At 42.4% G+C, this 23,888-nt stretch overlaps 1 protein-coding gene across 1 annotated transcript in view; it reads left to right on the top strand.

Annotated features, from left to right (window-relative positions):
• Positions 1-22,999, top strand: part of EXT1 (exostosin glycosyltransferase 1) — a 175,141-nt gene extending 152,142 nt beyond the window's left edge. The window contains exons 3-11 of the mRNA XM_053967426.1: positions 850-957; positions 4,444-4,563; positions 9,988-10,120; positions 11,476-11,594; positions 12,323-12,418; positions 15,361-15,450; positions 19,153-19,313; positions 20,309-20,480; positions 22,603-22,999. Coding sequence (XP_053823401.1) covers positions 850-957; positions 4,444-4,563; positions 9,988-10,120; positions 11,476-11,594; positions 12,323-12,418; positions 15,361-15,450; positions 19,153-19,313; positions 20,309-20,480; positions 22,603-22,788 — 1,185 coding nt within the window. The 3' untranslated portion in view covers positions 22,789-22,999. The remainder of the gene's footprint in view (positions 1-849; positions 958-4,443; positions 4,564-9,987; positions 10,121-11,475; positions 11,595-12,322; positions 12,419-15,360; positions 15,451-19,152; positions 19,314-20,308; positions 20,481-22,602) is intronic.
• Positions 23,000-23,888: the final 889 nt, after the last annotated feature.

The raw sequence follows: 23,888 nt of genomic DNA, 5'->3' as shown, positions 1-23,888 counted from the left end.
AACTCAGAGCACTTAAGCTTGGTTTGATCCAAAAGAAACTGAACCAGAGCACAGGTTTGATAAAAATCCTTTGGTACTAGGTTATTTCGTCACATCAGAAGGTGTTTGGTTTGGATCTTATGTTGCGATTGAGCTGACCAGAACATAGTGGTGATCATTTGTTTATGGAAATACTGATCTATTTGCTAAGTATCCACAAACTGCCAATGCAGAAGAACTTGTAATACTTGTAAAAGTTTAATTAGTTTACTCAGATCATGCTGGTAAGAAATAGAGACTAAACGTGTATGCTTTTTGTTTGTTTTAGGACATACAACAATTCTTATTTTTGTAGACAGGTGATGACAGACAAGTTGTATTTGTGCCATTGCCTCTATTTGGAGAGTTGATACCAAACGTGATAGGAGAGTTGATACCAAACATGGGAAAGGTGGTGAGGAGTTAAATATGATCTGTATTTTCTGTAGAGTTGTCAGCAACATACTATAAAAGTTAAGGAAGTTGCTCACTGCTAAGTGGTTGACAAAGCAGCAAGGAAGGCCATCATTTTATATTAAATTCTCCAGTGTTCCATCTGCTGCACCAAACAGTTCTGCCCTTCTCTGGCAGCGTAAGCACCAGATTGCAAATGCCACTGTCCCTGCAAACCCAACCTCTCAGTGAATATGAATAAACCCAAAATGGAAAATTATAAACACTTGGGCTGCCCTGCTGTGGCTTCTGGTGTTCTCTGCCATGTTGCTTCACCTGAGCTTGTGCAGAGAACGGGGTCAGGGTATTGGTGGAGAGCTGGAAGCTGCCCTGGTGCTGGGGCAGCTGCTGACAGTGGCCGTGCCTCTGTGCCCACAGGCTGCCTGCGTCCCGGTCATGCTCAGCAATGGATGGGAGTTGCCGTTCTCGGAGGTGATTGACTGGAACCAAGCTGCCATCATAGGCGATGAGAGATTGTTATTACAGGTAAGAAAGAGACCGCAGCCCTCAGCAGATCACTTGATTATTGCTGCCACCATCTAAATGGACAGGGAAGATGAATCCAAAAGGTCAGGGTTGTAAAAGATTTTTTTATCGTGAAGGGATTGTATGTGTCAGACTGGCTGTGAACTCATTTATTATGACATCATTCATTATTTGACCTGAAGGTCGTTGCAGCCACCAGGCCACATTCTTAAGTGCAGAAGACTTCTATTTTTGCAAAGAGCAAAAATAAAAAAGTAAAATTAAAAAAAAAAATTAAAAAAAAAAAATCTTCTGTGCAGCACTTGGATGGCAGTCTGAGGTAGACCTGCCCATGTACTGTGATGAAAGGGGAAAACATTTGAGGGTGGATTCTAGTCCTTAAAAAATAGTTTATCCTCAGGGATATCCTCAGGAAAGCAGTTATTTTCTCCAGCAGGAGTTATCATCTAACAGTTTGGTGGGAAGCAGAATCTGTCCCTTTTCTGATGTATGGACCATGTAGCATTGCTTTCTGAAGCAGTGTTCATGTCACTTATTGTTAATCATGAGGTCATGGAACAAAAGTGGGTTGAGAAGTTACAAATTCCCTGCTACTTTCAGCATCTACTTTGGTTTTAAATGGACTATGGTTGTTTTGGTTTTTTACAGCTACATTAGTGGGTATTACAGTCCAAATTACATATATTCTATAAATTCTGCAGAGAAGTTCATGTTAGGAGAAGTTATTGAAAATTTGTTTTTTCCAAAGTGCCATTGCCCAGCATAAGGCTGAGATCCACAAGATCTGGAATAAACACAAATTAGCCACTAAGAGCAGTATTTTTTCTTTTTGATCCTTGAATTTAGTGTCCTCCACAGAGAAAAGCCCTCAGAAGTACAGGTGTGGTGGTAGCCAAAAACAAAGTATCTTTGCAATGTCATCACATGGCTGTTAATTTGTCTAAGGAAGTAAATACCTGTGAAAAGCTGGCCTAGCAAGCCTTGCAATGTGGTGCCTATTCTACTTAATGTCATACAAGCTGCATATATAAAAGGGCCATTTGATTTTTGCTTCTGTGGACAGCACATTTTTTCTGAGCAAAATTATGTCTCTCTTTAAATAATAATAATTTGCTGATCTTCATGTTTTCCGGTAACGTGCCATTCGTTCACTTCACACAGCTGCTTCCATATTGAGCAGCTACTGCACTGTTATTAACAGTGTTTGTAAAGAGCTGGCAGAGGGCCTGAATGTCTGCTCTGGGAAATGTTTTTGTTATGTTACAGTTTTTCATTTCCTGTTTGAGAGCAACTCAGATGTATTTATTTGCATATTCTCCTCGTCATAGTGCTGGGAGCTTTTCTGCATTCATTTGTGCAGGGTGGTTTTTCCCTCCCCCCTACTCATTGCTGAAATGACCTTTTATTAAAGTTCTAATAATTCCAGTGTAATCATGCTGGATTAGTATTAATACATCATTTTCCCCACCTGTCTTTCTGGACAAGTAGATTAATAGCCAAATGCATTTAAAATGGGAGCTCTGATTTTTCTTTCCAGCTGTTGTAACAAAGCCCCCATCAAGGCTCTTTTTAACCTTGACACTGTTTGCTGGCACCCAGGAGCATGGTATGGTGTGTAAAATCATAACTTCATGTAGTAACCTTCATAGTCAGAGCCACATTCCCTTTCAAAAGGTGTAGTGGGGATTGAGTATTGATTTTATGGGTGGATTACACGTGTATGCACACACACTACACAGGGTTGCACATATTGCAATTAAATGTTTATTGAGAAAATGCTGTATTGCCACTAAGAAGTGACTTAAATCTTGTCTTTGCTACTAATAATGGTTCTGGGTGTGATTAATATACATCTGTGCAGCCAGTATAGGTAATGTTTATTATCCTTCTATCTCTTAGACATGTGCTAATACATGTTTTCAGGTTCTGTCTTTCATACTGCTTTTGCAGGGAGTATTTTACATAAAGACCTATGTTTTACTTAGAGGGCCTATAGGGAAGAGAAATAAAGTAGCATCTTGGACTATATGACCATTTTCTTCTGCTCCATCTTGCTGCAGTGCTAACTTTCTCATAAGCCCAAAGTCTGTATTATATTAGCAGTGTCTCTAAGATGATGATCTAAGAGTTGAAGGGCTAAGAGAGCAAATATTGACCCATCTGACACTGCACACAGTGGAGCCATGGACAAAGTGTCCGGACCTGGTTGCAAACTCTGCAAGTAAAGAATTTGCTGGTTCTTGTGAAAATTTTTTACAGTTTTTAAATTTTTAAAGTTGCAAATTCTTTCCAGGAAAGTGGTTTCATGGGAAATCATTTGATTTGGGAACATGTGAAAGCAAATAATGATCACCGCCTCTTCTCAGAATATTTTAGGAATAAGCAGGGTATGTTTTGGTCAGGAAAGGGTTGAATGTGGTGGGATGCAGGCAAACTTCAGAATAAGCTGGAATGCACAAGGACCAAATACATAGCTCAGGTATTTAATTTTAAAACTAATGACTGAGGTAAAAGATTTATGAGAAAACAGTGTCTGAGAACAAGTTCATTTCTAGAAAAAGATGAGCACAAAGCAGCAGCATATTCTAAACGCCTTTCTAGTGCTGTGACTAGCCCTCATCACTGAAGCAAATTTCAGTTAAATCCCATTGATAATGTCACTTTGCATTGTCCAAGTTGTACTGGAGGCCTTGGTCAATGTCCTAAGTTAAAAAATCTCAAAACACCTTAGTTTCAAGAAGGACATGGGGATAGTGAAAGATGTAGACATGAAGCCCTTCCCTTCTGATCTAGTGAGCAATTACATTTTTTAATGGAAAAGTGCTGCAGTAGGACAATTTAGTGCTTATTTGTAAGGCAACTTATACAACAATTAAGGTGTAGATTATGGAAAGAGAGCAAAAATAAGCACTGTTTTCCCTTGTGAACAACAGATGATGTGGAAGATGTTATTCTTTCCACCTAATGTAATTATTAAAATGCAATTTGATCCACAGGCTCCCAAAAAGTGGAGTCTTAAGGTGTTGCTATGTTTTCCTTAGGACACTTAGTGTTGCCATGCTGTGGTCCATGCAATTCCAGACCCCATTAATATACTTGGAATGTGGGGATTATTGTTGAACTCTCAACCCCTGCAGGTACTAGGTTGTTAAAATACTAGTCCATGAAGAATTTTGTGGGATGAAAAGTGTGAGGGCTGCATGGAGGAGCTCCTTACTATGCCCCACCACTCGTTACCATAAAACAATCAAAAACTAAAAGAAAGCAGATTAAAAACAATTAATATATTCAGTATCAGAGGTTATAAAGGGTTGTGTCTCATTTGTTTTACATCAAGGCTTTAACTGTTGACACACATCTCCACTGGACTGGAGTGCTGAAGCTGTACAACCTGCTAATGGAGGAAAGGGCTTGTCAGCAGCATATTAATTTGATGAGATTGTGTTGTTTCTAAAGCTTCTGACTGTATTACATCTTGTATTACAGATTCCTTCTACAATCAGGTCTATCCATCAGGATAAAATCCTAGCACTTAGACAGCAGACACAGTTCTTGTGGGAGGCTTATTTTTCTTCAGTTGAGAAGATTGTATTGACTACACTAGAGGTGAGTAAAAATTGTCTGGGACCTTGCCAAGCAGCAAGATTTCTGTACCTGTCCACCTGCTCCTGTCCTCAGCTGGCTTCAGACCTTGGTTTTCATGACATCCAATTGGTCACTGGGAAAAGAGCTCAGCATCTTGATGAGTTTTCTCCCCTAAGGAAATACTTGCTTCATTATCGGAATCCACATTAGAAAAATGACACGGTGAAAAATGGGAGCTACCCAACACATGGAAAAGTTGTCATGTGTGATCTTGACTTTGCAAGGCTTTATGGCTTATTAATCACTATCCTTGTCATTGGTATAAATGTATTTCTTAAGAAACCTTTCTGGAATTCTTTTTGGAAATAATGCTACTGTAGAGGTTCTCCTTGACCATTCCTTAACATTTTGATGCCTTGTGATGGGGGTATTGATCTGGTTCAAGAAAAAGGGGGAATGCTATGTCTTATCTTCACACACGGGAGAAGGGAAAGGCCTGATCATTCTTATAAATTATTAATATATAATCATAATTAGACTGCTATTAAAGGGGAGACAGATGATCTCAAATGTGGAGAGAATCCTTTCTGAATTCAGAGACAGAGGAAAGATGAAAGGGTCTTCAGAAGTAGGGCCCAGGCTGCAATTTCAAAAGCAGGTTTCTTTTCTAACTGTTTTGCAATTTTTCACATAAATTTTTGACACATTTGTACCACTGAAAGGGGCTCACTTTGTAGGTGCAAATGCATTTGTCTTATGCTAATGCTTCTGCAAATGCACCTGTCTTTGTGCACAGTTGTAATGCACAGGCTCCACATTTCCTGCTGTACCTGCTTCCCCCTGAAAACTGCAAATGAGTGCCCATGGCTGATCAACCTCCAGCTGTTGCAAGGCAGTCCCTTAGGTTTTTCCATGCCAGTGAAGGAAACCAGCCAGGGAATATTTGCAGAGCCCCTGGCATAGCTATCCTCACAATGCTCCCATTGCCCTCAGAAGAGCATGTCTTCATCTGTGCTGCCTGTCAGGAACTGCTCTTCATCCTCAAACTCCTCATAAGCACTGATGAGGTAGTGATAATTACCACAGCCCACACCAGGATCACAAAGGTGGAAGACCATGTGCCATTGCTCACAGTTTAATTAACCCTTACAGAAGTGCTCCTAGGGTCCATCAGGTGCCTCATGCATCATCTGCCTTCCCTGCGTGTGCCCTGTTACTGTTAGGGATTGATAAAAGGACAGGGGCACACGGCTCTCCCCACTGCCCCTCTCCTGCCTGTGCTGGCTCTGGACTCCAGGGCACATAAACTGCAGCTCCCACAGCCTTGGTGTCCATCACATCACGTTCCAGTGCTCACACATGTGTCTTTAGTGCTGCTTTGGGATACATTGGCCCATGTCATTTCATGAGCCCAAGGGACGGCAAAACTGCTAAAGCTGAAGCAGATGGGTAACCAGCAAGCTGGAGTTTCTGCTCAGAGCAGGAAAAACAAAGTGAAGACAAAAGTCTTCCTAGAAGATTTAGTTTAATGAAACCAATTAATGTATGCCTGGTGTTGATGTTCTGGATTTTTCCATCTGTTTGGGAGACTGATTTTCATTTCAGATTTTTTTGTTGTTGTTGTTGTTCTTTAGTTCAGTACTTTCAATCTTTTGAGACAGCTAAGAGGGATTCTTTTTTTTCACTCATTTCACATTTCAACTGAATAAAATCCCTTTCTCAGGAAAGGATTAATACAGTTGAGAGTGACTTTTGTTGCCTGAAACCTGCAAGCAGTATATCCTCTTCTTAAAATTTATTGCCTGGAAGTAAATTCCTAGCAGGATGTTTTGGTTTGTTTTTTTTTTTTTTGGTGGATGTGCTCCATCTTCTGTTGTAATACTGTTGTGTCAGAGTGCTCTGATGATTCTAGATATCATCAGAATAATCACTTGCCCACCAACTTCAGTGCCAGTGTATGTTCCTGTCTGAGGATATCAGCCCAGAAAAAGTCTTCACCAAATCAGATGCCTGCAAGGACATCACAGCTCTTTATTCTGCACACCTCTGGAAACCTTAAATCACATTTTAAGTTCCTTGATCATCTCACAGCATTTGATGGCTGTTGTGGTTTAACCCCAGCCAGGAGCCAAGCCCCAGGGAACAGCTCATTCACTCTTCCACCAGTGGAGTCAGGGAGGGAACTGGAAGGTAAAAGCCAGAAAACTCATGAGTTGAGATAAAGACAGTTTTATAGGGAAAGCAAAAGCTACATAAAAAAGGAAGCAAAACAAGGAATTAATTCACTGCTTCCCACTGGCAGGCAGGTGTTCAGCCATCTCCAGGAGAGCAAGGCCCCATCACATGTAATGGTGACTTGAGAAAACAAACACCATCACTCCAAATGTCTTCCTCCTTCTTCCCCCCACTTCATATCTGGGGCATGATGTCATATGGTCTGGAATTTCCCTTAGGCCAGTTTGGGTCACCTGTGCTGGCTGTGTCTCCTCCCAACCTCCCAGGCACCCCCAATTTCCTCGCCACCAAGGCCGTATGAAAAGCAGAAAAGGCCTTGGCTCTGCCCTGCTCAGGGAGAACAAAAACATCTCTAGAATGTCAACCCTGTGTTTAGCACAAACCCAAACCACAGCCCCATAGCAGCCACTGTGAAGAAAATGAACTCTACCTCAGCACAGTGGCCTAAGCCTGGCAGCTGATAGCCCAAAATAAGATGTTTGAATCATTTGGCCAGCAAGCCCCTGTGGCAGGCACAGAGGAGCTGCCCAGTATCTTGGCCGAGGTGTGGGTTAGGCAGTGATGCTCACAAGTGTCTGCTGCAGGCTGGTGAGTGGGAGCTCTGGCAGTGCAGCAGTGGGCTGCTGCAGCCACCATCAGATGCATGCTCCAGCGTATCTGCACTTCTTCAGCTTCATCTTCTCTTGAAGCAAACCCAAAACATCCCTGCACAGCATGCCCAGTCCTCCAGTCAGGAAGAGGAGGGAAGAGGGACAGCACAAAGTACAGAAAATAAATGCTGGATGCTTGGCTAGGGCCTGTTGAAAAGCAGCAATGATTAGGACAATGTGTGACTTTTTGAAGTGTGAGGATGAGGGAGACAAAAATATTGGACTATTAATGCATTCCAAAAAGAAAAAGGATATCTTGCCAGAGATCCTAACCCCTTCTTCTCTTATTAAACTTCCTGTCATGTCTCATCATTGGAGAAACCAGGTAGATACTGTCTCTGCAATATGTGCAACACTGTACACTGTACTTTTTAATTCCTTGGTGTCCTCCATGTTATTTTTATTTCTTTACACTTTTTAGTTCTCTTTCTGCCAGGTTTTCCCTCTCTGTCCTGACAGAGAGCTGGGTTTTGTATGTAGGCCCAGGAGAGTGATGAATCAGTGATCCATTTTTTTACTGTGGTGAAGCAGCTCCCCAGGAGGACACAGGAGCACGCTGGTGAGGTTTGTGAGGCTCAGGGGCTCCCAAGGCAGCCGGTGCTGCAATGGCACCGGGGCCCTGCCGCGCTGGGGCTGCGCTGGCTCCGGGCACACTGAGGTGTTCAACACGAGCCACGTGTTTGCCCTGCAGCCTTGTTGGCTACCAGTGCCCAGGAAAACTCCACTGCCTGTGTAAACCTCCTGGCCAGGCAAATTTACAGACTTCTACTTGCCCCAGTTCCGAGACAGCAAGACGGAGGAGCTGTAGTATTTATGCTTCATGGTAAACACTCAAAAATAAATACTTTCCAGGTTCTCTCTTGTTTAGTGGCATAACTTGCAGTTGGGTAAACAGCAGTCATTGTCTCTGTTTTCTCCTGTCCCCACTGCCATGTGGGAGATCTGACAACTCTTACACCTAACTTCTCAACTAGAAATATTCAGATACATTCTTGTCAGTGATGGCATTACAGTCCTAAGACTGTTATTCCAAAATAAAAAGTTAACTTACTCATCTGAGTGAATTACTGCATATTAGCTATGGTAATTGGCTGTAGGCAAAATTCAGAAAAGCATGCATTTAACATCTGCCCCAGTTTAGCAGTACATGTATTGCCACCAGCAGTGAATTGTCTAACACAATGTAACTGGTGTTCTAATCTTTTCTTGTCATGGCAATCAAAAATTCCAGGAAAACCTCTGCTTATGGCAATACTTATTCATGTATTGACCAAATGTCCCTGAACTTAGCAGCTTACAGAGATTTTAGCTTGTTTAGACTGCAGCAGCTGCTTTTGTTCTTCTTGTGGTGGGTTTTTTTTGCTTGTTTTTTTGCTTCAGTCCACCTTCAGAAACATGAAGTTTCACTCAGATATGTCTATGTTAAGGCCAGATACGTTGGGTTAGAACAACCAACGTGTTCTTGCCACTCAAGCCCTGTGCACTGCATAAACTGCCAGTTACATGAAAACCTCCTTGGAAGATAACAAAAGATGAGCTGCAGGAGAAGGCAAGGCATTCCTGCTTAGCCAGCTTGGGGGAAAATTCATCCTTCACCACCCACTGGCCCTTTGCAGAATTCCATCTCCAGACACGCTACTTCTAATGCTCCAAGGGGGAAGGCAAATTTGTAAGAATATGTGGCTCAAGAGTGTATTGCACCTTCTTTGGAGGCTGAATTTGTCCTATTAGAGATTCCCACTACTGTATCTTGTTAGGCCTTTGCAGGAAGTTTAAAGAATTTCCCATCAGTGTAAGAACCACTCTTGTTCCTGCAATCAGGCATCCAATGTGAAGCAACTGTAATTTCATAAATACACACTAATTGTACAGCCTGGTATCTTTTTTCTTTTTTTGCTTGTGGTATTCTAGGTGATAAAGTAGATGACCTAGCAATCTGTTCTGACCTTAAAAATCTAGGAATCTCTGGTTTTGGCCCCCTATAGAGTCAGGCAGTAGTTGTGAAAAGATCATCTGTTTCATCCAACAAGGAACTGTTACAGAACTGAGACATGGACTCTGAATGCTAATATCCCTATATAATTTTAAAAAAATTAACAATTAGTGCAGCCTGATTTGCTGAAAGTCTTTTTGGTTTTGAATACTCTCCTTATTTCCTAAGATTACCTAGCTTTTTAATGCTATCTTCAAATAATTATCTTCTGTGAGTTCTGCATAGTAAAGCTGACAATGAACTAATCAGGCTTACAACTGCTAAGATACTCAAATAGACAAAATATTTGACTTGAAATATAAAATGCAATAAATTGTATGGTTCCCATGTCCAGAGAGACTAATCAGGTGCTCTAAAACCTATGGCACAAAGCCTGAGCTGCTGAAGTGGTGTCAGAGTGTGCAGGTTCTGAGTCCTTTTAAGAGAGATCAAGGAGGAGTGTCTAGTAATTTGTGTGCCTCAGCTTTTTGCAGAATGGGTGATGATTCCAGTCAGCTGGAGTCCCTGAAGCTTCTACCAGTGACTATGACAGTCTATTTAAAAATCATTACTTCTCTTGTTTTCCAGATTATTCAGGACAGAATATTTAAGCACATATCACGTAACAGCTTAATATGGAACAAACATCCTGGAGGGTTATTTGTACTGCCACAATATTCCTCATATCTGGGAGATTTTCCTTACTACTATGCTAATCTTGGTGAGTGAATCCTTGCTATAATATAGTAGCATCTGGAATTTCTAGTGGAATTTTGAAGTTTTGTCTTTGAGTAGCATGTGCCAAGTGACTTACCATTCATTTCTAGTTAATGATACCTTTCATTTATCCTGTCTCAAATCTTCACTGCCCTCTGTAGACTATAACATCTCTGACTCATCAGCATGCATCATGTGCCTCTTACTTGCAGAGATGGTTTTTAAAAAAAACATTAGTTCCTTCATACTTTTCAGTTACTGGTAATTAATGAGTTGCTGAGTTGCTGTCCCATTCATGGCCTGAGGGGACATAAAAAGAATAGCTTTTTTCTTTCTTTTTTTTATTTGTGCTTGGAAAATTGGAAAAGTGGTAATTTACCCATGACACTTATTATTAGAGTGCACACTTGATGTGGATTTACTCTGCATACTATGTGTCTTCATATGAATCTCACTAGAAGGAATGAATAGGGCTTAGGTTCATGGCTTTTTCCTGAAGCAGAGCTTGAACAATGAGTTCTGCAGGCGAATGTGCCTCCAGGCTGAAGGGATCCTGCTTACCAGACTGCTGCTACTTTCGGCTCAGCCTGTGCCATCCCACTTGTGTGAATCTGTACTGCTCACCTGCTAAAAATTGACAGTTACTGTGTTAAAAAAGGGAGAAGAAGGTTTCTGTGCTAATTCTGATGAAAAACGACTATGACCCCCCACACTGATGAATTTAGATGAGGTTGGGAGCAGTAATGAAGGGTAGGCACCAGTCGGATGTGTTATTCCAGGCAAAAAAGGAAATCATAGCAAGACAAAAATTTAAAAATGGAAGGCAAGGATGCAAGCAGAATTATCAGCTCAGAATGTAATTGAAGAAGCATGTGGATAGGAATCAACCCAGAAAGAGCAAAAATCTGACAGAGGCTGTAATGGAACTGAGGAAAATGAATAAGCTTCTGGAATTTGTGGAGATAATCTGTAAAAAACATCAAGCATCCAGAGCCAGGCAGCAAAACAGAGCCTGGGTCGAGAAAGACATTTGGCTGAACAAACTAGATGTCAATTTTGTGGGACAAGCTGGATGAAAAAAAGAGATAACAGAACATCTGTGGAAACAGTGAGTAAGAAAAGGAAATAATTGTTTTGGAGTCCGGTGTTTCAGAGTGGAAGTTAAAGGCGCAGAGTGGGAGTTAAAGGGAAGTGTGATCTCCTCTGAAGCATCTGGTATCTAAGAGGAAGGGAGATGACCTAAAAAAACCTGGCAAGGTTTGCATTAAGTGCAGATTGTTTTTTCCGTCCCCGAAGTTCTTTAATCTGTAATAACTGGGGCAATTTTGTCTTTACTGAACATGTCTCTCTTCACTTCAGGTCTGAAGCCTCTTTCCACATTCACTGCCGTTATCCATGCAGTAACTCCCCTGGTTTCCCAGTCTCAGCCTGTGCTGAAACTCCTGGTTGCTGTAGCCAAGTCCCAGTACTGTGCACAGGTAAGGAGCACTGTTTGCCTGTCAGTCACAGCAGAGACAAACCACTCTGCCAGGAATGTGGAGCCTAGTGGTGACTCAGCCCTGTTTCAACCCCCTGTTTCAATTCTGATGTTTCTTTCCTTTGAGATTTCTACTATGGGTCTATGACCTACATGCATGGGAAATAAAAATTCTGAGTATAATGTGAGTGGAATAGAGATAGTAATTAAACTCATTGTTACATGAGACAGGTAAAATAATGAGTGCACTTGGAAGACCAACATTGTGTATACTGCAAACTGCACAAGGATGGCTATGCCTCTAGAGCCATTACATGATATTCCTTCCTCCTGCTGTGACTTTTAATCTCATCAGTGCCGGGATTTTGGCTTCTCTAAATAAAACTCTGGTGAGTTCAGTAGGAGCACCCTCTTGCAGTGGAGTGTCACAAGCGGTTTTGCCTTTAATGAGAGCCACAGTAAATCAGTCACATCTGTATCACATGGCTGAGATAGAGACTTCCAAAGATCCTGTCCAGCCTATATTTGCCTGAGAGGATATATATTGTAAGTAGTCAACTTGGGTGAAATCAATGTAGGAAGTGTTATTTTTATGCAGATTTTTTTCATTGCTTTTGATTTTGAAATTCCTAACTTGAATTTAACATGTCTGTATGGAAATCTAAGACCTTAGGATATGGGCCACATTGCCACAGATGTCTTTGATTGTGGTCCAATATTCTCTTTCAGATTATTGTTTTATGGAATTGTGATAAACCTCTCCCAGCCAAACACCGCTGGCCTGCCACTTCTGTGCCTGTCATAGTCATTGAAGGAGAAAGCAAGGTAGGTGGAGAGGAGCATGGTAAAAGGTTGCCTGCATTCTCTGATGGGATGGGAATTTATTTTTCCAGCGGCTTTGGTGAAAGCTTTGTAGTTCTCAACAAAATGACAGCTCCCTTTTATTCCTTGGCCTTTTGTACCAGCTTAGTTGCAGATTCGTGTTTCATGCATGGGCCCTGTGCACTCAGAAATCATCAGCATGACAATTAATGCCTTGAATCTGAGATTCACAGGTGGGACCCAGTTTTGAAATGTGACCCCACCAGCAGATAGTGCTGACCCCATCGTTGGAGATTCCATCTCTCTGCAGGTGCATGAAAGCAGTGATGCAGCTGCACTCATTGAATCTGAGAAGTCACATGCAAGACTTGGGGATCAGCTGTGGACTCAAAAGCAGAGTTAAAAATTAGAACTTGCCTTTGAAAAGTATCTTCTTTTATGGCCTTGAGAAGTACTGCTGCCATCAAATAAAAAAAAGGGAAGGGACATGGAACACTTGTGTGGGAACAAAATCACCATGTCATCTCTTGCTGTGCAACACACATGTCTCGTTTATACTTTCACAAAGTGAAAATAGATGCCATCAGATGAGAAAAGAGGGTTTTTTAATTCTCACTGAAGTGGATGAATCCTTTCCAAATGCAGGCCTGAGAGAAGCAAGACTTCTTGCTTCTAGAATCTGAAACAGATTTGAGCTGGACCTCTCTGCAGTCTCTGTCAGCTGGCTCCAGAGCTCTGTGTTGGCAAAGGGAACTTTTAGTTGCTTTGCCTGTACAATCCTATTTTGAATTTGTAATCTTGTCTTTGGTCTTGTCTCCTTGTCACCTTAACAAGAGACAGAGAGCCCTGCACGGTTGGCAGCTAAAGGCTCTGGCCTTAGCTAGCCACGTAAACAGTATCAGGAGAATTGCTGCAGGACCAAGAAAAGTTGTAGAGATTTCTGAGCCTTTTGAATATTCTGGGTGTTTTTATTTTCTTTTTGTAAAACTAGCAGAGGTGAGATAGAGGAGAAATCTCTGACCAGTTCTATAATGTTTGTAGAAATTGGCCCCAGGCACTGTTTAGATTACAAATTAGTCTCCTGGGTACACAAAGGTGTGTTTATAGTGGACAGTCTCTTCCCTCTAATATCCCAGCGTATGCCAAATGGCTTCTTATGTGCAAAGCTGCGTTTTTGGACCAGGCTTGCAGAGCCAGAGTATCACAGTTCAAAGGTTGCACAAAGGAACTGCTTTTCATCTCCAAACTTGGCCGAGGCCTGCTGGTAGCTGATCATGGTGGTTTGCCTTTACCAAACTTTCACTCTTCCCTTGAAATCAAATATTATAACACCCATTTTGCAAGATGGTATGTTAGCTATAAAACAAAATACATGGCAAGTCCTGACTGTTGTACTATTTAAAAATTTTGCACAGTCTGTAAAAGATTAGGGATGAGAACATGGGTCTTCTGCTGGCTGCTTGCTCTGCTTTGTCTTAGTGTAAGCAAAGCAAAACCCTCAACCCCAGCCAGATCACCTCTTCATCAGAGCCCTGCCTACCTGGACTGAGGCCATCAGAGTGATGAAGGGATGCTCTCCAGGCAGACATTTTGAACATCTTGATTAGGGAGATAGATCTTTCTCTAAATCAAGGCATAGATTCCAAAGACTTGTTCCCAAACAGGTTTCAGGGGATGTAGAATTGACCATGTCAATTCGGAGGGTTGTGTAAAACGTCTCCGTGTCCCTGTTTCCATACAGTGGATTCCTCTTATTGGGCTTGACCTTTGAAGTGTTTTCGTGGCATAGTAAATTGGTAAAGAAGTCTAGTAAGTAACCGGGCTATTTTTTCTAGCAAATGAGGGAAACAAACTGTGTTGTGTCCTTGTTATTCTCCATCAGTTCTCAAAAGGTGCTATTTAGTCTGATAAAGAAACCATATGGATTTTCATTTCTTGCTGTTATCTTTTTGATCCAGTTTTCCCATCTATTTCCTGTTACTTTGAGGACTGTCCTGCTGTATCTTTAAAAAGCTTATTCTGTATATAGGTTTTTTATATATAGAATGGTTTGAGTTGGAAGGGACTTAAAGACTATCCAGTGCTGACCCTCCTGCCATGGACCAAGAAACTTCACACTAGACCAGGTTGCTCAGAGCCTTGTACAGCCTGGCCTTGAACACTCCCAGGGATGGGTCATCCACAGGTTCTGTCGGCAACCTGTTACAGTGCCTCACCACTCTCACAGTAAAGAATATTTTCCTAATACCTTTTCTGAACCTACTCTCTGTCAGTTTGAATCCATTCCCTCTTCTGCTGTCACTACATGCTCTTATAAAACGTCCCTCTCCATCTTTCTTTCAGGCTCCTTTCAGGTACTAGAATTCTTCATGTAATATAATTCTTCATGCAGATAAAGCTCAATTTGAGCTTTACATGCTCAAGTTCTTTAGCATATTCTCCTTTTCTGATGAAGAATGTTGCACCATCGAGGTAGTATTACATCCTTCACACACAGCCTGGGCTATTTGGTTTCTCAGCTGTGTAAGCTTATGAAGGCTGCAAAGTCCTCAGCGTTCATTACTTTTGATCCTCACACCCTGTGGAAGAGCAGAAGGACAGTCCTAGCCACCAGGGAAAATACCCTCCACAAAGAAGCTGTAGGTACATCTAATTATCAGTACAGACCAATGCAGTTTGTCACTAAAGGAAAACAGCCTGCTGCAAAGAGGGAGGCCTATTCAGAAATTACTCCTCAGACAGAAGGTATAGGCTGACTGCAGGGCTGACAAAAATGACACACCTTCACACACTTCTGAGCTGAAGGGTCCTTTCCATCAGACAGAAATATGCCACATATCTCAGTCAAGAGGAAATAAGAGTGAGGAATAAAATTAAGTATTTGCCTTGGAAATGAGCCCTTAAGTGATTTTTATTTCCTCCCTTCCTGCCTTGAATACCCACAGGTTATGAGCAGTCGCTTCCTACCCTACGACAACATAGTGACAGATGCAGTGCTAAGCCTGGATGAGGACACCGTGCTTTCAACCACCGAGGTAAGGGTCTCTGTCGTCTTGAGTCTGCTTGGCTCCTGGGCTCAGCCTGAGCACAGCAGACACGCTCTTCTCTTGGCTTTGCCAGTGAGCAAATGTTACAAGATTTCCTGCTACACTCCTCAGATTTAACGTGTTGCACTTGTTTCAGCAACCCTGCCACTGCCTGCCATCAGAGGAGCTTTTCACCCTGGTTAATTGGCTCGTCATTAGCATATGGTTCTTCCGTTCTTTATTATTTTAGTAACATAGCTGCAGGCGGGTGTAGGCAGCCAAGAGCAGTCAGCTTTAATATTCTGCTCTCACTTTTCTGATTGGGGTACCTTCCCCCGCCATGTTATCAGTAGAGCGTGTAGGTAGAGGGGGAAGGCTTGTCAGCAGAGGGGAACTGCTATCACTCCAAGAGACAGCATTGCCAACCTAGTGCAGATTTCACTGAGGAATGCTCTTTCCCCATTGTGTCAGCACATAAAATTGGAGATCTTTGCTAGTTTAGGTGCTTGAGTGCCTGTGCCAAGAGCAAGATAGCACTAAGAAAAGAAAAATACTGTAGAAAACCAATTTTTACAACTGGGATGAGTATTGATTTCTAGAACCTCTTCCTGAGAACCACAAGGGAAACCAATGACACTTTATATAGAGTGCAATGTTTGGGGAAATACATTATTAATGATGGCCAGGGAATAGCTTGAAAAACTCAATTTTCTTTTGTTTTCCCTTTTTTCCTCCATGTCCATGGTCATTCTGCTCTCCCCACTTCACCTACATAAAAATGCATTTCTGTCAGTGATAGGGATCTTTCACTGATGCTGCCAGTACTTATATATAGGTGAAGAAATGCATGACATTAGTCTTCAGTCACTGCTATATACCCTAAGATGTCACTGAATTTGTTCTAAATGGATGAGATTGCAACTGCTCTTCTCCCCTGTACACATGTTGTGCTGTGGTTACACTGCTCAAGAAACAGCCTTGGTAGCCCTATTTTGCTTCAAAAAGGAAAGAAATAGTTGACATTGAACCTGTTTGATACCAGTGTTACACCTTGGTAGTTTCTGCTAGATGAGGAAGAATATGGCTGCTGCCAAAGCACTTGTGTGCAAAGCCCTGTACAGTCCAAAGAAAATCCAAAGCAATAAAAGATATTTCTCCTTGGGCTGAACTTCCTAAGCAGGTTGTTTTTCAGGATGAAGGGTCCCATCTTGGCTGCTCTGGGGATCCTGGTAATACCTCTGAGGGACTTCATTGCACTGACAGGGTATTTACAGCAATCCAGCCTGTGTATTCCATGAGGATTTGAGGCTTTGTTGTGTTTTAACTGGTATTTAGTCATCCTACAAACTTTAGAGTCATACAGGCTTCTGGAACACATATGAAATACGGAATAAATAGTGTTTCTTATTCAACTTGGCCATGTTTTACCCTAAATATTTTGAAGCACAAATACTTGTTGTTGTGTGAGACAGCCTACACTTTTCTTTGTGGCTTTGCTACTTTGCTTTGTTTTCTTTGTTGCTCCTGCGAGCAACTTGCAGCTGATCCTGTGTGTTTGTGCAGTGGGTATTTGCTTTATGAGCCCCCAGTCCCTGTGCTGCAGACAGAACCAGCTGGCCAGCTCTTGCTAGACCCCACCTTGCAGCTCCAGCATGTCTCTGCCAGGGTGCCAGCACCCGCAGCTCTGCCTGGTGGCTCTCCATGAAGAGAGAACTCTCTTGTGCTTCACTTCTCCCATGGTACAGCTTACACCAATGTGATGTGACATTTCCTTTGAAACTAGCTGCTCATGAAAGGTTCTGGTGGCACAGCTACAAGGCCCAGAAAAGGCAGTTTAGAAACATGGTCAAAGACAATCACATTCCCATTGAGAGCAGCAGTCACCAGGTACATCCTCTGACTGTCTGACCCCGGTGTAGTAAAGGTTTTCCATTCTCCATAGAACGGCGTGTAATTGTTCTGTAAGAGGAGCTGTTCCACAGGCACAAAGGAGTGTGTGCATGGGAAGTCGTTAGGAATCAGTGTGGGTCATGATCAGAGGTTTAAGAGACTGCCAGCTTGGCTGGGTTTTCCTGGTGATCAGCTGAGTGGCAGTGCTGGTGGAAATTACTTAGGATGAGACCTGAGGGGCTTTTTTAATAAATGGAGTTTTCTCTTAGTGTGGTTGCTTCAGTGCATCTCCCTAGTGCAAGGGTAGATAGTTGAAAGCACAAGAGAGGGCACTGGGTGCACCAATTTTATTATTTATTTAAGTTTGAGATTCTCAGACTTCTCTACAGAAAACAGATGTCACGTTTTATGGGAAAGGCCTTTACAGGGGAAAAAACTCTTCAGTTCTTTCATGTGGTATTGATTTGGATGAGATCAGAACTATCACAACGGTAACTGGTTTGTGCACATTGTCTTTCTGGCTGGCCTCAGATTCCTTGAAACAACTTTAAAGAAAATAACCAGGCCCTAACTTTGTATTTCAGCACATGTGCGACTCTTCTGTTTCATAAAAACACTGTAAATGTGAGAAGTCTGACAGTAATCAACACAAAATGGGACTGTTCTCAGAGCAGCTATTCTTTATCTAACCTCTACGCCCTTAACTTTGACTGCATTCTTGGAAGGCTTTTTAAACAATTTTGAGTGAAGTTTTAGGTCCCTCTGGTACTGAGGGGAACCTAATGTGCAGTGCAGAAACAAAGCCCTTTTTTGGGGGGGGTTTGACTAGGACAATAAGAATTGTGTATAACTCTTAAAAAATTTCAGTCTAGCTTGAGCTCCAAAGTCGAAGTTGAAGGGGAGGGACTGCCAACCATTGATAAAATATTTCCATATATATTTTTACCAAACTCCTCCCGAATACAATGCTGACGATCCTTTCACAAACTATCCCGATCATCCCATTCCTAATATCACTAGATTTTGTTTGGTAGGATCATGGGGTAGCAATGTCCTGTCACTTCTCAATTCTCAGAGATTTGAGTTATTAAAATAGTTACAGCAAGACAATAAAATTAAAAAATGCCATTGGTAGCATTTGATGTGCTCTTGTGGCTCATACAATATAAGGCATTTTTTCCTAAAGCTTAGGTTCCTTATGCCATTTAATTAAATGGGATTTTTATCTTCCTCTTTATTAAGCTATACCTTGAGCCTTTTTGGTCATATTGACAGTCTTGAAAGTATGACTGACATGGTCTTCAGAAGACTCAAAGCAGTTGGAAAATATAAAAGGACTCCACACTGACTGTCTGTTTTATTCTCACTAAGCCACCTTTACCATTTAAAGTGTTTGACTCCTGATTTTCCAAACTCTGTGTTAACAGTGATAAAATGGTAGGTGCAATGCACAAAGATGTGCAAAATTTAAGTTTAGCCCATGGCTATTACCCCTTGGTGTTGCATCGAGGTATAAATACATGCAGCTACACCCATTCTTTCTGTAACTTGAAAAGGTTTGATATGTAAAGGGCAAACTTGAAAATGTTAATGTAATGCTGTGATGCTCTAGACTCCCTTTAACAGGAACCATTAAAATGTGCATAATTATAGGGCAAAATGTCAAGCAGTCAGTTTAATTTACTGATGAATACACAGAATTACTGTTTTGCAACAGTTCCAAGATTTTGAACTGTGAATTAGTGGCAAGGTAGTATTTTGTTTTGTTGACATTTGTTGAAACAGTTTCGGTATTCATTTGGCCTGTACCTTTGTCCACAGGTGGATTTTGCCTTTACAGTTTGGCAGAGCTTTCCAGAGAGGATTGTAGGGTATCCTGCACGCAGTCACTTCTGGGACAACACTAAGGAAAGGTGGGGGTACACCTCCAAATGGACTAATGACTATTCCATGGTATTGACAGGAGCTGCTATTTACCACAAGTAAGAATCCAGAGCATCTGCTAACCTTTTTCTGTATGAAACAAAATGGTAAAGAGGGGGCGGGGGTGGGTTGTGAAGAACATTCTTCTGGGGAGGGGAAAAAATGGAAAGATAGTAAGTGGGTCTACTTTTTATGGGGTAATAATTTAAGTTCTTGGTTTAGCTCTGGGGATCTGGTAATCATTACTGCACTTGTTGGGTCTCTTTGAAGTCACTTGTGTTTTGAGGCAGTCGGACTGCTCTTTTTAACATCAGGAATTACATACTTCAAAGAGTTCCCAAATTCATTAAGCTGCTTGGCTGAATGGCCTGTAGCATAGCAGAAAGGAGGTTACTTCCAGACCAGCTCTGGGTATGTGTTGGCTGACAGCTACAGCCTGCAAAGTCTTCTGGCTACTCTAGAAATGTAGTACAATGGGCATGTGACAGTTCAGCATATTGCAGCACGTTGGAGAAAACCTATGTTGTTAGAACTTCAGCAGACGAAAGTCCTCTCTACATTTAAAGAAAAAGAAAATTCTGGAATCTCTAATCCACACCCCTACAAAGGAGAAGACAGGCCACAGGGGATGATATAGACCCAAAGGAGAATAATTTCAACAATAAGAACAGTAGTAGGGCAGTTTTAATACGAGTTCTTTCCAACTGAACAGTTTGGAAAGAAAATAGGAAGGATGAATTCATCAGTGTTGTCTATCACATTGTAACACAGTGGGGCTCTCCTTCCTCCTTGTCCATTATCTTGATACTTAGGCCTACATTGTTTCTTTCAATGTAGTTGCAACAAAGGTATATGTTCTCTTTCTCCTTTAGCACTATTTCCTGTCTTGATGAGAAACGGATTTGTTTTCCCTTCTTGCTGGAGGGTGAGATCAAAGAAAGGAAGTGCTATATTGGGAGATGAGTACAAAACTTGGGTCTCAACTGAGATAGAAGTGTCCTGGATACCTGAAAGCCCAGTGACATGTATTAATAACACTGCTGTTGGTTTTCAGATATTATCACTACCTGTACACTCATTACCTGCCTGCCAGCCTAAAGAATATGGTGGACCAACTGGCCAATTGTGAGGACATTCTAATGAATTTTTTGGTGTCAGCCGTGACAAAATTGCCTCCAATCAAAGTAACACAGAAAAAACAGTATAAGGAGACCATGATGGGACAGGTATGTAATCACAGTATGTTTTAGCAGTTGGGATGTATTGATAATGTAACAGGTTCACTTCTAGGTTAGGCTTACAGAGTGATACAATTCTGTCAAATATTTTTGCAGTTTCTAGTTTAGCAGAACTGTGAATAGACTTTAGATATGCTTATTATAATGAAGAAAAAAGAAAACTGGCAAATGTCTACTGTGAATGCTGCTTCCCTTCATAGTTTTCTGACATGGTGTTATTCATGGTGATTCCAAACTCCTGGAACTGATGATTGTGGTGACTGAATTCCAGTTAAACCCTAATTTTCTAATTAAATATTCTAGATCCAAGACCTAGTCATGGAATGCTAGAAGCATAAGTAAATTCTTGAAATATTTTCTATTTATTATTATTATTAATTAATATAATGTACCAGGCTGTCCCTGTGCTATTTTAAATTACATAGTGTGATTCAAGCACTGACACTGAACTGTCACAACAGAGATAATTTGTGATATACAAGTGTTTTTTCCCCACAGGGAACATTTTATCCCACGGTCATGCCATCACTCATTAGCAGCCATGAAGTACTTGTTTTAGGTTCTCTTCCAGTTACTGGATAAGCCTTCTGTCATTGCAGAAGTGCCTCTAGTAACAGGGATACATGGTAGTGTGGGGACACTTGTCCTCCTACCCTGTGTGTGAAAACAATGAGGGGAATAGCAGGTCCTGCAAAACCTGCAAGTCCTGAACTGCCTCCCATCCGTGCTGCCACGGTGTCTGTAATTTCAGGGCAAACAGTACCATGATTACTAGGGGGCAGGTGAAAGAAGGGCCCTCAATTTTCCCCTCCCATTTTCTCCTGGTAGCATTACTCAGATCTTTGACTGGGAGTTGCCATGCCAGTTTGTAAACTCCATTATCTCTGTGTCACTGTGATTGCACCTGAGGTATCGGTAGCTTTGGTAGCATTCAGCAATTCTGACTCATCTGGGTGCCCAGGAGGCTGCCTGTGAACAAGAAGGTGCCATCCTGAAAGTACCTATTGCTTCCAGCTTCAGCTTCACCTCTCCACAGGGCTGTGCTTTGGCTGTTTGGCAAAGCTTGAGCATTCATTTTTCATCTTGCAGCACAGGTGACTCGAGTCAGCCATGAACTATAACTCTCTCCTAAAGACAGGTTGTTCCTGCAGCTTTGGGAAATCTAATGGGCCATGTTCATAATTCCTTGAAAGACAAATAAAAAATTAACATAACCTCAGTGTTGTGACAGAGATGAATAGTCATATGGAAATTCAGTGTTAATGGCCAAAATATCTGCTATAATCCTCTAGCAACAAGCTTTTACTTGCTCTTTAGTGGCTCTGTATAATCAGGAGGCTGTAATCAATGCACATTATAACCCACCACTTGAGCTAAACCGGACAGGCCTTGGACCAACATCAAGTCTGGTATCACAGTCATTTGGCAAGTCCCTGACTTTATCTGTTTATTCATGTTTTAATTTACATCCTTTGACTTTATCAATTTATATTTGTTTTTAAAGTATAGTGGAAACATAAGTGCTATAGAGAGATGCATGAAATTACTTGTATAAATTCCTGCAGATCTGAACTGCAAAAGTATAGGTTTGACCCTGAATAATTGTTTTCCTCCTATGGCTGAAGACCATGGGCAGCAACTGGCCTGGCCTTGGGTGTGCGCCTCTGCTCGAAAGCAATGGCCTTCTGTTTTTTCCTGGTGGTTTTTAAGACCTTGTTGTATCTCTGAAATAGCTGGAGGGTTTGAAGAAAAGAAGAGTGGGGGATAGGGTGAAAGAGAGTGCTGGCAAGACTTGGGAGGGCTGCTTGTGGGTGTTGTGTTCCACAGGCTGGCTTGTGGTTGAACTCATGTTTCCACGCTGCCCTGTCCTCCGCTCTCTTTGGGAAGTCAGGGGTGTCCAGCTCACCACCACTGGATCTGCTGTGGGCAGGGTGTTCTTCCCCTCTTTGAGCCCCCAGGCAGGTTCCAGCCACCACAGAGCCGTGCGTTCCCGAGCCCTGGCGCGGCTGGGCGCCATGGTGTCTACCTGGCCCAGCTCCCCCCAGTCCTGCCATTCCCACCATCCAGTGCGCCAAGGCCAACTCTGATCTCTGCTCTCTTCTCCTCACAGACGTCCCGGGCCTCGCGCTGGGCCGACCCCGACCACTTTGCCCAGCGGCAGAGCTGCATGAACACTTTTGCCAGCTGGTTTGGCTATATGCCGCTGATCCACTCGCAGATGAGGCTCGACCCTGTCCTCTTTAAAGACCAGGTCTCCATCCTGAGGAAGAAGTACCGAGACATTGAACGACTCTGAGGATGCTGCTGAGGGGGCCGAGCCGCCCTCGCCCGTGGGGGAGCCAGACTGTGCCGCCGACAGCGAGCGCCCGACCCCGCCAGCCGCGTCCCGGTGCCGGGGCCCGCTGCTCCGGACTGCGCCCAACCGCCGGCAGGCTGCTGTCGCTGGGACTAGGTCGTGTACAGTTTCATTATGGAACATTAAATAATTATTTTTGAAATGATTGCTATGCAGGTTTAAACTTTTTTAATGATCAAAAAAAAAAAAAACCCTATTAAAAACAGAGTTCTTTCTTTAATCAAAATTGTGTTGGTTGTGAATATTTCAGAGCTGCCATTTCTTTCTTTTATGCATTTGATTGTCAATGCAACTTTCATTCCTTTTCCCCTGCACAGTTAAACGCTGAAATCTCACTGGGGGAAAATGCAGCAGGTTCAGAAACAAACTGAGCACAAACAGGACAGAACTGAAGTATTAATATTTCTCATTTACTACCAACTTTTTTTTCCTGTTTTCCCCAAGCCAGTAGCAGCCCCTGTGGCTGAAATCCTTTGGACAGCTGGAAAACTGGAGAACGCCCAAGGAGCCAAATGAGAGGGTTTGGGGACCTTGTTTTAAAGGCAATCAGCCTTGCCTTGAAGGGAGAGAGGAGCATTATTGTGGAGGAGCATGACATGGAGCACATGGACACGTGCACAGCAGGGCTGCAGGGCCGTGTGTTGTGCTCAGAGAGGCACATCTGAGTGTCCCTGCCCATGGATGGCAGAGCACCCCGGGGCAGTTGGCACGGCCAGCTGGTGGTCCTGTGGGACACCCAGAGCCTGTGCAAGTCCCTGCTGCGGGCAGTGGTGCCTCTTGGCAGTTAAACATCCAGAAGTAGCTTCCTTCTGAGGGTAAAAGCAGCATTGATGGAAAGCAAGAAAGCACGTTGGTGCTTGCAGTGCAGGAAATTGGCCTGTAACTGGCTTATTTGAAATCAAAGCATGGGCTTCTTTTTTTTCCTTTTTTTTTTTTTTTTTTTTTTTTTTTTAAGTGCAAATATATAGAGACATTCCCTCATGGAGGTCTGACACCTGAAGTAAAGTATATGGTCAGACACTGGGTCCTGGCACCAGTGG

Source organism: Vidua chalybeata, chromosome 1 (assembly GCF_026979565.1).
Source record: "Vidua chalybeata isolate OUT-0048 chromosome 1, bVidCha1 merged haplotype, whole genome shotgun sequence".
In the NCBI taxonomy this organism is placed as follows: domain Eukaryota; kingdom Metazoa; phylum Chordata; class Aves; order Passeriformes; family Viduidae; genus Vidua; species Vidua chalybeata.
The sequence above is the reverse complement of the archived record's forward strand: the minus strand, read 5'-3'. Positions and strand labels throughout refer to the sequence as shown.